General features: G+C 47.0%; 1 protein-coding gene across 1 annotated transcript in view; it reads right to left on the bottom strand.

Moving 5' to 3' along the window:
* The window catches only part of LOC119442834 (semaphorin-2A), an 86,028-nt gene that overhangs the window by 65,939 nt on the left and 4,597 nt on the right, over positions 1 to 15,492 (bottom strand). The window contains exon 2 of the mRNA XM_037707873.2: positions 14,533 to 14,689. Coding sequence (XP_037563801.1) covers positions 14,533 to 14,614 — 82 coding nt within the window. The 5' untranslated portion in view covers positions 14,615 to 14,689. The remainder of the gene's footprint in view (positions 1 to 14,532; positions 14,690 to 15,492) is intronic.

Below are 15,492 nucleotides of genomic sequence, written 5' to 3'. Positions count from 1 at the left end.
GCAACGCAGTTACCTGACCTAGCGACACCCGCGTCGACTATCTTCAATTTTAAAAATTCAATTAAATTCTGGGGTTTTACGACAACAGAACGGAGAACCGGGCTAGTTGGTAAGGATTCTGTTCTGGTAAGGATTCACTGTTATAAGTACGGCAGCCGCAAAGCACGACAAGGACGAGGAAGTAAACAGGATCTGTAGCTGATAAACACCTCGATCTGATATGAGGCACGCCGTATAGTGTGGGGGACTAAAGATTAGTTTTGACCACCTGGGATTCTTAAAGGTGCCCCTAAACTTAAGTACACGACCGCATTTCACAATACGGCCGCTGCGGTTGAAAATCGAACCCGGGACCTCGCGCTTGGCAGCGCAACGCCAAACGCGGCGGTTCCATCGACTGCTTTTAGGCACACTTCAATCTTCGAAGCACCCTACCCATGCACCCTTTAGAGCTTCTACAGCTTCATACAAAGACGTGTATAAAACTCAATGTGTAAATCCCCTATCAATGACGGTTGCGTAAGTGACGACACTGCGCTATAGAAAATTTGCAGTCTTACGCTCGGCGGGGTTCCAGTCCGCTATCCCTGCAGCCATCGCCGTTTCTCAAGTTCTGTGATTTTTGTCCGAATACTTCAGGAGATGTACGAAACAGGCGGAATTTGCAGACGAATAACAGAGCGTTTCCTTTTCCGCGCACGCCTTTTAGCCCACATTCACCAGCCGACGACATCGACAAACAAATGATTGAAAAGAAGCTCACGAAGTTGCTCTGACCATGAACTAAGTGCGTGAACCGCGACCTCGGCAGCAAGCAACGTCAACGCGGAAGCCAGCGCGACATCTCTCCCTGCCATATAGCTTTCGCAAACAACTAAAACGCGCGCGTAATATTTGGCCGCGTTTTCGGGCACCCTGCAGCGTCTCTTGTGCACATCTATAGCATACAGCAGACGCCCCGTTTTAACGAAGTCATAGAGCCAGCAAATTTACTTCGTTATAAGCAGACAGTAAGGCTTGAAAGGAGTCATAGTACCGCGGTACGCAAACTCAAACAGCGCGGTAGCTGGTAGAACGTGTATTGAAACAAAGCCGCATTCGATAGTAAGCGACGTAACAATTCGCTGGCGACCGTGAGCTGTCTCGTCTGTCGCATTTCGTCAAATTATGCAGTTAGAGCCATCAAGCTGCCGCCGCGTGACGCAATGGCCTTCTTAGCGCTCTTCGCCGGGTGATACAAAGGACGGCAAGGGGGTCATCGCGTCGGCTGCCCCGGGCGATCTCGTAAGGATTTTCCCACGCTACGCACTAGAGCGGAGTTCAGCGCCACTGCACTTCGAATAATCCGTCTAGACGTGACTAGTGCAGTAACATGGCAGACTGCAGCGCTACGGTTTCTTGCTCGAACATTTTGCGGACGTTTCAAAAAGTACAATCACGGGTTCGTGATTCGATCAGGGACGCGGCGGCCGCATTTTGATGGGGGTAAAATGCAAAAACCCTCGTATATCGCGTGCTCCTTAAAAAACCCCAGGTGGTCAATATTATTCCGGAGTCCCCCACAACGGCGTGCCTCATAATCAGATCGTGGTTTTGGCACGTACAGCCACAGGATTAATTTTTATTTTAGATTACAGTCATAGGGGAGATATAAAAATAACAGGCAGGCACCACCTAATGAAATATGTGCCATCGTCGTCAAGGGTACCATCAACTGACTAACGTACTACGTCCCGCACAGTAGTTGGGGGAAAAAAAGAAAGAAAAAAGAGGGAAGAGGGAAAGCCGGTGGGTGTGAACTGCTTGCAGACAGACCATTTTTATACATTTGTTCAAGCGTCGAGTTACACAACATAAATATCTCTGAATAATTAACACAACAATTATGTCCAAACCAGCTCGCCCGGATTTAGCGCATGCCGTCGTACTACCGACACATATTCCAGAAGTTGTTCTCGCACCTAAAAGTATGACATTTAGCACGTATGAAGGTTGGGAACCACTTATAAAACATTTTAATTTAGAGTTGGTCTTGAAATGCCGGACTTGGCGTCATCTACATTATCGTGACGCTCACAGAGCAAAATTTTCTGACCCCGTGTAGCAACAAGGACAAGGATAATAATAAAATAAATAAATAACAACAGTTATTAACAAATAACTCTGGTCGCCGCAGCGAGCCAGCGTATGATGTCCTCATGACTCAGATCGCAAACATCCTGAGTGGCGAAACCGAAGCTGGCTGGTAGAAAAGCAAGTATTATATATTATTCAGGGCGCTCTGACACTCGTCAGAATCTTTTTTTTTTTTTTTTTTATCTATAGAGTTTTAAGGGTTTGCACTATTCTAGCTTGGTCATACATGTGCCGCAGAACGGAGAGATAGAGATGGAAGTGAAGAAGGTCGTGCCAATGCTACTTCAAAGCAGACGCTCCTATTCTATGTATATTTTCCTTGAAAACGCTGTGATAAACGAAACTGTGCGTGAAATGCGTGCCGTTTTTTATTCTTCAAACTGCTACCGGTCGAAGACGGCGCGCTGCGCTTTGGTGCTCTCGTCGACGACGACTTTCCCCCCAACAGGGCGGCTCCACCGCGAAACACAAGCGCAGACGCACATGTCGCGCCATCTATCGCTCTTTCCAGGCAACCGCTTCATAGGACGCGATCAAACCGAATCTAAGTACGTGCAAGGTCCGCGTATAAAATTCCCGGACGGGGGTTCAAATTCCTTCGCACATTCTTCGCTTGCGCGCGCCCGAACCACAGATGCGAATCGACCTCCGAAGTTTATTTCGTGTAATAAACGCATTCCGAGTCGGTAATTACCTCTTTCAGTAAGCATTGCAGAGAACGTCCAGCAAGGAGTTACATGTAAAGAAGGCACTTCTACCTGAGACATGCTTGATTTTTATTGCGATAGCAATTATATGGACACTTCAACCTGATTTCTGCCGTCGGCGTCGCCGTCGTCGTCGCCGTGAGGTTCCCTATAGATAAAATCTTCGCCGCGTGCCGTATGCCCGAGCGGAAGCGTGCGGGGACGCGCGCTATCACGGAGAGCGAACGCACTCAATCTCCCACGCGCAAGCAAGGAAGCGGGAAGCCAGCGCCGGAGGGAGCAGGGGGGGGGGGGGGGGGGCGCACTTCCACTCTGCCAACAACCGCGCTCGTCGCTCGCTCGCACCGTCTCTTATCTCCACACGGCTCTGACATTTATGCGCCGTGCATTCGCCGCTCAGTTTCCGTTGAAGCGATAGACCGCACGTACTTCGCCGCTGCGGCGTATGCGCTTGCTGCCAGAGTTTTGACGGTTGTTGTCTGCAGTCATTCAGTGTGATCTATTCATGTTTGTTTGTGCGCGCTCACACCACGCTTGTTCATTCAGTTAGTAATAGTCGGGCCACATTTTCCAACGCACGCTACACATGCAATGCTGCCCGGATCGGCAGTGCAGCACTACAGGTGTGTCCCTTCGCACGCGCTGCCCAGGGGAAGCGCTTCTTATCAACACTACCGTTTCACACGCGCCTTCTCGTGGTCATCGAGTCTCTCTTCATGTCGGTCTACTTACGCCACAGCACACCTGCTTACTTAATCAGCTCACGTTTACTACAATTCATATTGCTACCAAAGCCGCTCACCTTACTTCGTATGACATTGCTGTGTTGCTATCGCATTCATTGCTTCGCCCTTAGGGCAAAACTGTGACATTTTTCCATTCAGATACATGCGGAACACACAAACGCTGTCATTGACCAAGGAACTGATTGAAATTTAATTTGCCAGATATAAAAAAAATGTTCTAGAGATTGATCACATATTTTTTACGTACAGAGAGGTTTTGGTTAATGTTGAATATTGAGAAAAATCTCAAAACTACCAAAATTTTAGAAACGCAGTAAAACAAACAAAGCAAATACAGTCATCACACTTTTACAACCTGCCCCTGACAATGAGTTTAAAGCAGACAAAACATGTTAAATACTTTTTGAGCATATTCGTTATTTGCTTGCATGGCTTCTGTAAAAGTTCCATTCATGTGCACAACACATAAAAAAAGTACTTTCAACCATAATGCAAAGCAATGACAGCACAACCTGGAATTCGCACCTGAATTCTTTATTACATTTGGTAATATCGCAGTCATATAATGCCAATAGGCAATGAAGCCAAGGAAAGCATAGGGGTAATTAGCTGTGGTTGAAATTGAAATGTAGAATATAACGAAAAGACAAATGAAAATGGACAAAAAGATTACTTGTCCCTGGTGGGGACCGAACTCCCAACCTTCGCATTACATGTGTGATGCACTACCAATTGTGCTACAGCGACAGCCATCAATTCGTTCACCAACTTGGGCATTTGTGTGTACTAGATCAACCAAAGAGGAACCTACAATGACACGTCAACCGGCTAACACACTGAGCTGCCTCAAATTCCTCCACCGACTATCAGTAGTTCATTATCATTTCTTTTTTTTTTTCCAATTCTACACGCTCGCCGCTAACACACTCTTGCTCGTTACCTCACACACCTGCCTTACCTTCTCTCCCTTTTAGAAGAACCCTACCTATATATGATGTGCTGAGGAGAGCATATGCCGCCTTGAAGAAGACAAGTCCACTTGTCAAAACATTGGCTCTTGCTCTCACCTTGTTCTCGTGTTGCTCATCGTCTTGAATTTCCACCCTCCCGCATTCCCCGTGTTTTCTCTAGTATTATTATGGTACTTCATGCACTTTCCGGGGGCTGGTTGTCTGTCTGTATGTCTCTAACTTCTTTCCCGCAAACATGGGTTATTGTGCAGTCCATGGTCTAATGGTTAGAGTATTGGGCTGCTTTGATGAGGAGACTGGGCTCAAAGCCAATTGTCAGGCCAAGTTGTATGGTGGGTATGTGACATTGCGTATGCGCTGCTCACCAGTTTCACGCCAACTTCTGTTCGTGAGTATGTGCCACGGCTTATGTGCCACTTTTCTAAAGCACCATTTACCCCCACTTGAATCACTGTGTATGTGAAACAAGGTATGTGCTACACTTCAATGAACCTCTTTGATGTAAATTTGGGTCACTGGGTATGCGCAACTGAGTACTATATGCCACTCTTCAATGAACCTCTTTAACACCAACGCTTCACATGTGATGTGTTTTGGCGGTTGCAATACGGCGTGTCGATACATTGCTTCAATGCTAATCACAGTAACATCGGCATTGATCGTGAATTGGGTTCTGCAGATTCTTTAGCCTCTTGCAGCCATATAGCAAAGATGCAATCACGACAGTCTTGAGGATGCAGTGTTCCAAAGAAAGAAGGAATGTCATGCAACTTCATCTTCAACGGAATGCATACAAAGATTATGGAGATCCGTACAGCTTGTAGAAGTTACTGTGACTGAACTGTGTGTGTGTAGACTGTGAACAGCTGTCGTACTGGAAGAGGCAGCAATGACACAATGGTAATCCAACCTTGTAAATAGTATCGGGTATGTTGTACATGCAGTGGAGTGCTGAAGTAAGCAATAAGCACTTGGAGAGAGACTTCCAATCTGTAATGTAGTAATAAGTGGGTGCACCTTTCGTCGCATGTGGTCAGTTGGGTGATGTTCTCACTCAGTGGATGGACAGCTCACTCGCAGCAAGGAAGATCACGTCCCACCCAAAACCTTAATACATAGTTGACGGGGAACATGGATCAGGTACGCACTAAGCTATGTCAGATGAGCAATGTCAGATAAGCAGCTATAGACTTACCGGCCAGAAAATAACTATGTCTTAATTCTCACTCAAACACACATGGAGACAAGTTTTACTTGCCAGCAGGCAGCTAAAAAATCTGATTTTCCCTTTGCGCCATGGCGGCCTAGCAGCAACGAAGGCATCTTCAAACTCAGCGAGGCCGCGAGCCAGTTTCTCCATCAGGCTCCACTTCTATGCGAATGCCCTCATGACAGTCAATGCACGCATCATGTCGGATATAGAAGGGCCAGCATCCACTCCCATGTCGTGGACGACGTGGAAGCTATGGGAGCAGGAAGCATGTCATGGCCACCCTGTTTTCAAGTCACTATCCGTGGCAATTGCAGTCCATGAAAGGTCCTTGCGTCACAATTTCACTATTTATAGTCTGCACGCATAACATTTCACCAATTCCACGCTTGAACGCACCAAAAAATAAATACTATGCACTATGCATTTGGCATGCAGTAAGTGACTATGGCTGAAGCAGTCAGCCAATACATTAGGTTGTCGATAATGCGGGGAGTGGCGATAGTGCAGGGGGATTCATCGCGACTATATTTAAACCTGAATTACTCATTAGGCGAGTACATACTAACTAGGTTTTACTGTAGTTATTTTTACTTCCGCAAGAGCTCACTGCTCACTGAGGCACGGATACTCTTTCTTCCTCTTTCCATGAATAATGTGGTATGACAGAGGCAATGGGGGAATGAGGGTAAAGGGGGCATGGTGCTCCTACCCTGCGCCTCCCAGCGTGCATTCGCGTGCCAGTGCAGTGCACTGAAGGAAATGGGGTGCACATGCTCTCCACTATACTTGATGGTTTATTTACAGATATGAAATAATGACAAGGTCGATGGGCTTATATGGAACTTCTCTGAAATTAAATGAACTTTCAAAAATCTTGGTGGATAGGGCAAAGAAATTTCACTTGGCCTGTGGCGTTCACACTGACACTCTCTTCATCAATAGTGGCATCTTCACTGGCCGCATTGCCTCCCCCTAAGTAGGGGCTACAATGTACTTCTCCAGTTGCTTTCCTTTTATCTCTTCACTTCTGATTTAAGCATCTTTTGCGTACTGTGGTGCAAATCATAACGAGTGCCCTGTGAGCCACTGCTGCCATTGGCACTTGTGCCTAATCAAAACTGTCACGGCACAGTCGGTGGCACAGTGACTTTAGAGGGGAAAGTCTCGTGTTCAGTATCAGTCCAAGCATTTTTTTTTCTTTGATTTTTGATCCCTTTATGGTTCATCGTTGTTATGACATGATGATTATTCTCATTTCTTGTCGCAAACAAGACATGGTTCAACAGCACTGGTGTAGAATGCAGTGTCAATGGCTGCTAACTGTAAAAGAATTCTTGCAGCTATACTGCAGATATTAAAACAGCCTTGGTCCTAGCCTGCCTGGCAACTACAAATGAGATCAGAACACGACAACATAAACAGCCACATTCTTGTGGTTGCAGCATAGGGCCAATGCAAACAATGCAAATTCAGTGCAGAAGTCACAATACTGATGTATATTTAAGCTGTGTACATACTGTTGTGATCGGCCGTCAAACCTTCAAAATGGTCGCTCACGGAGATAATAAATGAGCCGTGAACGAGCCGACGACCCCGTCTGAGCAATCCTGACCATGACAAATTATGGCCGGCAGTTGGGCTCTGTCGGGAGGGGACCTTTTTTCAGGTGTCTCGTCATCCGCCCGCACTGTTATGCCGGAGACGGGGTCAGTGTGCCCCCCTCCTCCCCCGTTCGTTCCCAGTGAGGTGCCTGTGCTTGGCATGAAGATCTTGCCGATGAAAAGTGCCATGAACCTCTGGATTGGCGGGACAGGGTGAAATCCATCTCCTGACACCCGATTGGGGGAAGGCGACGTGACAAAGGGAACGAAGGTGTTAAAAGGGGGGGACGCACGCTCGGTGTGGATCTTCGACAACCTGAACTTGAACGAGAACTTCATATCTTCAGCATTTCTTGAAATTCTCCTGTAAATATGTAATATAAATGTGTGTATTTAAATGTCTTGGGTGTCAGGCCCAGCCCCACATTCCCTTACTCCTCCTGTGGAATGGATAACCCAAATCCTCGGACCCCCAGTCGCAACATTGGACGGCAGCGGTGAGATAGTATGCACAGCGCTTCGACATGGCGAGTGCACAACCTTTTCTCCTTGAGAGTTGCCAGGCTTAACGCAGTTCTTCCTGGTGACAAGGGTGTTAGAAGCCTTGCTAAAAGAAAGCTTGCTTCTACAGTAATTCCTTGAGAAACTTGTCGGCAAAACAGAGGTAGCCATGGATTGGAGGAAGTTGTGCAGAACGGACCTAAAAGCGATATGCAGGGAATTCGGGATTGATTGTGGGATACACCTAAAGAAGGCGGGGGTCATCGATGCAATAGAGGCAAGTGGCAGAGATGACGAAGAGATTGTGGAGGCTTGGGAGGAAATTCAGGACCAGAGAAAGCGAGAACAGGAAGAACGTGAACGGGAATGCGAGAAGGAAGAGTATGAGCGAAAGCGAGAGCAGGAGGAGAATCAGAGAAAGCGAGAGCAGGATGAAAGGAAACGCAAACGCAAATGGCAGGAAGATCAATGGAAACGAGAACAGGAAGGGCACAAAATTCGCAAGGAAGCAATTCATAAGGAAATCCAGCTTCTCAGGGCGCTGCAGGCACTGTCTCGGCTGCACGTATTCAAGGAAGGCGAAAACGTAGAAAGTTTTCTTGCTTTTTTCGAGAAGGTTTGCGCGGAGGTACAGCTGGACCATGACTGTTGGTCTGTTGGGGGTACTTCCCGGCGACGTGGCCTGTGTCTTAGCTCGCCTTTCGGATGACGAATACCGGAATTAAGCCATATATAAGAGAGCTTTATTCCGGCGTTTCCGTATTCCATTTGAGAGCGAGAGGGAGGCACAGAGTGACGGACAGAAAGTGCATTCTCCGGAGGCAACTGAGCGACAGGTCGCAGTAGAAATCACGGTTGAGGACGCGACAGTGAGGGAAGAGCACGGAAAGTGCGAGATGGCGGAACCCTCAGAAACTGAGTGTGAGAAAAGCGAGGCCGTCGCCGGTATACAATTGGGGGCCATTCCGGAGTTCGTGAGAAGATTAAGGATGAGAAGATTAAGGCCTGAGAAGATTAAGGATGCGCTGGAGACCTTCCTCGTACCCGAGCACATGGGCGACTTTCCGGAATCGTCTAGGATAGACCGCAATATGGTGGCGGCTGAGCCAAGAAAAGGCCTGACGCAGCAAAACGGAGCGGATATTGCTCAGGGCTCCAGCTTTGGTGAGTGCGCAATGCAAGCGCACTCCGAAACCAGGTCAGCGGCCATCCCAGAGAGCCCTCCTTGCGGGGACGAGGCTTGTTCCAGCAACTCTATTAGGGTCTGTGCAGGGTGGATATCTTCCTCGTGCCCCAGCACTTGAGTAACTCTCTGGCATGGCTGAAAGTAGAGAGCGATTATCCCGCTGAAGTCCAAACAGTGACCGTTCCAGAGGACGTTCCTTGCGATAGCGAGGCTTGTTTCAGCAGCCATAACAAGATGAAGGAGGCGCTGAAAACCTTCCTCGAACCTCCGCACTTGAGCTATCTTCCAGAATCGTCAAAAGGAGAGAAGAATGTCATGTCGGCCAAGCAGGGCAGGAACCTGACGCTCGGGGTTTTCAGTGGCACAATCAGTGACCACCTGGCAAGGCAAAATTTTTTCAGACGGTGCAGGGTCAAACGAGCGAAGTATTCGGCGCAGCCAAAACTCGAGAAAGACGCCACACCACAGGAGAACAGGCCGTCGCGCCGAACTTCAAAGGGTTCGTTGTGGCACTTAAGAAAACTGAGGCGTCATCAGAGGCGAATTAAAACAGAACAGGGCGCGTCGCTGCGAGTAAGGGTGCGGGCGAAAAGTTCAACCTGGCTGAAACATCCGCGGATGACCCGGGCCAGTCGAACAGTCGCTGAAGTGGAATTCACCACGAGGACAAAGGGAGAAGAGCTCTTTGTACCATGTTTACGGCCTCCCCTTCGGGGACGAGAAAACAAGCCGCGGGGAGACAAAGAGGCAGGTGACTGTAGACAGCAGTGTATGCCTGGCGCACTTTGTTGCCCTCGGCGTGGCCGAAAGATTTTCAGACTGCAACCCAATCGAGTGCGCATTAAGCGTGAGTAATTGTGCATATTCATAAGTTGGTGTTTTTTTTTTGTAAATAGAGTGTGATGGAATTTATTTTGGCCTTTGTTTCTTATTAAGCACTTATTAATTTTAATTTCAATAGTTTTGCATTAGGCGCAGTTTCGTTGTGTTGTTTTGTTGTCTGATCCAGTCACGCAAATAAAAGTTGCGAAGCAAGTTTTGTGATAGTGGTGGCTCGTGGTCGCACCAATTTTTGTAGATAAGCATTGACTTTGGAGGTTTGTACAGACAAATAATTGTTGCGTAATTCAGTGCTTATAGAGAAGGCGCGCCATTTGTTGCCATTGCCGAAATTTTGATTTGCCGAAGCGCATTTGGAGAAACGGAATTTTTTTCATGATTATTGCATGTAGACAGAGTAGCTTTTTGTTTTTTAGGCTTTAAATTCCAATGTATGAATGAGTTGAGACGGTCAGCAGAGCCCAGTATGTTTCACATTAGAGGCGCTGGTACTGACAGCTGGTATTGACCGAACGAGCAACTCAGTACAAGGCACTGATCCTTTTGACCATTTCGATCACGGTCACGGATCCCGTGGTTCCAAAAATGCGCTTTTATTGGGGGGGGGCGACTTCGGAATCACGCGCCAGCGTGGGAGCGTTGTTAGTTCGGAAAGGCAGAGCTTGAAGACGCGGGACACTGCCGGGATGGGGTCCAGAGTTTTTCTGCGAATTTCAGCCTATTCGTACCGCGTGACACAATTGACAGCGGCCTTGGTGCCGATTCAAGAAGGCAGGACAAGTGAGGTTATGAGTAGCCTGTGTTTGAGGTGTCGAAAGCTCGCTGCACACAAGGATGCCTGTGACCTTTGGGAGAGAAAAGTTGCTACGCTATAGGCAACAAGGAAGCTTGCACGCCGCTTGACTAACACACGTGTCAAATAACTGCCCGTTGTGACAGCTGCAAAGTATGAATTCTAAATGGTCACCTAATGCGACAGTATGGCTCAGTCGAGCATAATTTTGAGTTTCAATGCACAACGAGGCAGAGAATTGAAAACGCAAATGTCCTCAGCTGGGGCATTGCAGTTTATTAGCAGGGCTGACTGATTCAGACCCTCGGTTTATTCTTTTTTTTTCTTCTGTCATTTTCATGTGCTGTGTAATTTGATAAGTTTCTTATTCCTCAATAGGGAACATAAAGTTTTTCTTTCTATTATTATTGTTTATGTGCTAACGATCTCTAGTTGTTTCTTATTTGCCTCAGAGCTGCGTGAGCTGCGCCTTCTTTGAGACATAAGGTCGAAGCAAAAATGATCAAAACATTAGGCACGCTACCATTTCAACTTTGTTCGAGGCCGTTTGGGCAGCGCTCCTCTATGGCTGCCTTTCCGGCGCTCGCTGATTTTAATCTCACGATTGGTATGATTACCTGGCATATCTCGGAGAGGGTTTGTGTACTTGCCTTGTCGCTGCTCGGCCGCTATGCGGATTTGATCGCTAATGTCAGTTGCTAGCCTATGACCTGCAGTAAACCCGCCGTCCGAGATGGCCATTGTTCCAAGACGTGATCCTCCCAGCGAGCGCGGGACTTCGAACGCGGAACTTCAAGCCGAAGCTGAGCCTGCTGAGTGGCCAAGGCCGCTTCAAGGGGCACCGACGAGCTGCCCCCTTTATGAGCCTTCTTCCTGGCAGTGGACGGGCTGTTGCGATCGGCCGTCTAACCTTCAAAATGGTCGCTCACGGAGATAATAAATGAGCTGTGAACGAGCCGACGACCCCGTCCGAGCCATCCTGACCATGACGAATTATGGCCAGCAGTTGGGCTTTGCCGGGAGGGGACCTTTTTTTCAGGTGTCTCGTCATCCGCCTGCAGTCGCGCCAGAGACGGGGTCAGTGTGCCCCCCTCCTCCCCCGTTCGTGCCCAGTGAGGTGCCTGAGCTTGGCATGAAGCTCTAGTCGGAGAAAAAGTGCCACGAACCTCCGGATTGGCGGGACAGGGTGAAATCCATCTCCTGACGCCCGATTGGGGGAAGGTGGCGGGACAAAGGAAACGAAGGTGTTAAAAGGGGGGGACGCACGCTCGGTGAGGATCTTCGACAACCTGAACTTGAACGAGAACTTCATATCTTCAGCGTTTCTTAAAGTTCTCTTGTAGATATGTAATATAAAAGTGTGTATTTAAACGTCTTGGGTGTCAGGACCAGCCCCACGTTCCCTTACTCCTCCTGTGGAATTGATAACCCAAATCATCGGACCCCCAGTTACAACAATACCTACATGTCAAGCTTGTAAAGTGGCTGCTGCAAAGGTACAGCAAAACCAAATCATCTAGTGAAATAGCTATGCAAAGTGGATGCTTCACCAAAGTCACAGCGAAGTCACTGAGGTAAGTCAAAGTCAACCAACACAGCACTGAAATACCTCAAATGCACATGAGTTGCACTGCAGCACATGAGAGATATGGATTATCGGATGGTGAACGCAGTTCATGCCCTTCATTTAACCCATTTCCAGTGAAATGGTGATTTGCTCAGGTATGCACCCACAGTAAATGCTGGAACCTTTGTGAATGGTATGCAAACGCTGTAGCATCACAGTAGTCATTACAACCATGGCATTGCTGCAACTTGTCACAACCATGCAAAAGGTAGCAAATTACAATTCTACAACATGGACGCTCCCACTGAGTAATATGCTATCTGATGTCTACCATGGGCATAACTTACATTGCCCTTGAATCCTGCACTTCTTCAGCGTAGGACTCCTGTGCATTTGTGAAATTCATCACACCGCATAACTTGCAATGGCACAGTGCATGGCATTTCTGCCAACTCAATCTGACAATGTAATAACGTGCAACTCCTGCAGCATTGCTACTGCAACTGCAGGCAAAAAAAAGCTAAAAAATAGCGCTGGCCATTCTTGGTCAGTACGAGCTATGGCTTATGGCAATCTGGGTCATCAAATTGTGACTATGACTTCTCTGCAGCAGTTACATGAGCAGCATGGTGACAATACCCAAGCCAGCAGTATACCTCTACAGCAATCCTGCAGCCCTTTCCCATTCTATATATCGACCCAAAACATTATTTTTACACGCTGAGTGGCCTTACAAGGCGTGACTGCAAATGTCTACACCACATTTAGTTAAACGTCACCTAAATTACCTACTTTTTGCACTAACTGAGCACACATCATCACGTTGTAGTATGCAATGTATGCAATGATTTATATCATGTTTTGCACGTCTCCACGAACAGTGCAACTGCAAGAGCTGCCATAAAATCTGTTTTAAGTATATGTGGCAGCTTCTTCAAGCTGCTCCAACACTTTCTGAACCTTGGAGAAGCACTGCTAGTGCTTTGCATGCAATTAAAGCTCTATTAGTCTTTCTCCAATACACTGGCCTGTGCCAGACACGTGACTTCAGTTGCCTTCGCTATGTGTGCTTGTCCTTGTCACTTGTGTATGCAGTGTGTGTGCGTAATATGTATGAGTGTACCATTTCGTACATCACCATTGTCATCTGGAGAAGGATGCTAGCCATAATATGGCCAGGCCAACATCTCCAATACTCATTAAACAATGCCTTCATCCATCTTTCTCGCACCACTACCTGAGAACACCAGATGCGAAAGATTCAGCTTGCCTCGAATAAGACTTGGCCTAAAACATTTGTAATAGGTGTGCAAGTGAAAATTTGTTGCAAGTATCGACACTCCCAACATACATTTTGTAATAAGGTTGCTATTGCATATTAATAATAAATACAGCAAATAAACATAAGAGCACAATGAATGCAGACCTTTTCACTTTTCCTCTGAATTTAGCTACCTGCAGGTTGTACTGTTCACAACTAATATATCTGTACACCTTTGCGTGAATGTTTACAATTTGATATTACGCAATAATACAGCAGAAACGGCATGTTACATTTTGTTTTGCAAGAAACTAGGCCATTGTAACAGAACAACGGTGAAAAATCCACCAAATTTCTGATGCACTAGAGGGACCATCATGTTACACCTGTCGGGATGCGCAACTCTCAAGCGTCCCTTGATGTTGTTTTCCGCGCATGGCTCTCATCTCCTGTAATCCGGCTTTGCCACATAGCTTTACGGCGACGGCGGTCGGTGTGGTTGCGGCGTATTACGAGAGATGGCGCAAGTGTTGCGCTGATAACGCCACCTAACGGTGGGGTTACTTGGGCACAAAAGGAAGAAGGCGCTTACTCTTTGGTGTGTGGTCGGCAAGCAGCGCAGACGCTTCGCGTGTGCGCCGACCCGCTTCACAAGACCATCCCGAGAAGGCTTAGGAGCACGACACCGGAATGGACGAACACGGATCATTCGAACGTGCCACCGTTCGCTTGACCATACACGTGAATGACTAGGCGTTGGTGTCTAGCATGCGAGCTAACATATTCGCCCGCTATCTGCCATCTGGTCGCGGTGAGTCGGATTTCCTTGATTTGTCACGCGCCCATCGGCGTAGTAATTCGGCTAGCAGGCATTAGTGTATGAAAGGTGCAATAAATGCCCTTTTGACTGTTGGCACCACTGGGTTGTTGTTCCTTTGTCCCAAGAGCACGTTTGAGATCCCACACACCTAGTAGCTAATCATCCTTAGTGGATTGGCACCATTCCTTACCTGCCCAAGGCGCCCGATGGCTGGCGCTGGTCACGACAATAATGGCCCAGGACAAAAGCACAGCCGCAAATGTGGCCCTCATTTTGACAGGTACGCAATGGCGTGTTCACTCAGCAGCAAATGTGTTGGCGCTTGAAGTGGCAGCGCCAGCAAGTGTCTGAAACAGTTTGCAGAAAACAGAATCATTAGCACGTGAATACAAGAGCAGTCCATGTAAGTGTGCAAAGGATATTTCACAGAAAAATAAAAGTCGAGTAGGACCCATACAACAGTGTAAATCTGCCCCAGTTATCAGATATGAATTTCTGTATACAATAATTTAACACTAACCAAAAGATAATTAGAGGGAATATCAAGTGCTCAAATAACTACACTTCATGGAGATGCCAATATTAGACAATTACACGCACACACAACTAGCTTTGTAGTCTATTTAAAGTCATCAGAATATAATAATAAGCGAAAACATGCTACCTTCTTTCGATGCCTTTTTATTCACAATGTAATTTCCAGCAAAACTGACAATGATGTTTTGTTTAGTTATTGGCTGCACAGAATGCTTATTAGTTCGCTTTGTGTCAACGCCGCAATATAAATAATTAAGGTCACTAAAGCATTAAGATTTCATGATTAAATATTGCAAACAGAACTCTTCTTCGAAGTGTTCACAGCCAGCAATTTTACCTGTGTAACGCCGCCCCCTTGGACGAGAAAGAAAACCTGCACTGAAGTGGGGAGGCTTGTTTGTTGCGATATGCACTATATACAAAAATATAAACAAAATAAAGTGATGATTTATCAATACCAAACGTTGAATGATGAAAATTTATTGAAAGGCTTTATGTAAAATTTGGTAAATATTTTACAAGACCCAACAGCCCACTGAGCATTGTTCTCCTAGCCCAGGTAAATTGTGGAGTCAGGAGAACGAACAATGAGCACCCATTTCACTTATGTGGA

The sequence above is a fragment of the Dermacentor silvarum genome, chromosome 2 (assembly GCF_013339745.2).
Source record: "Dermacentor silvarum isolate Dsil-2018 chromosome 2, BIME_Dsil_1.4, whole genome shotgun sequence".
NCBI classification, from domain to species: domain Eukaryota; kingdom Metazoa; phylum Arthropoda; class Arachnida; order Ixodida; family Ixodidae; genus Dermacentor; species Dermacentor silvarum.
This window is presented reverse-complemented; position numbering and strand designations above follow the sequence as displayed.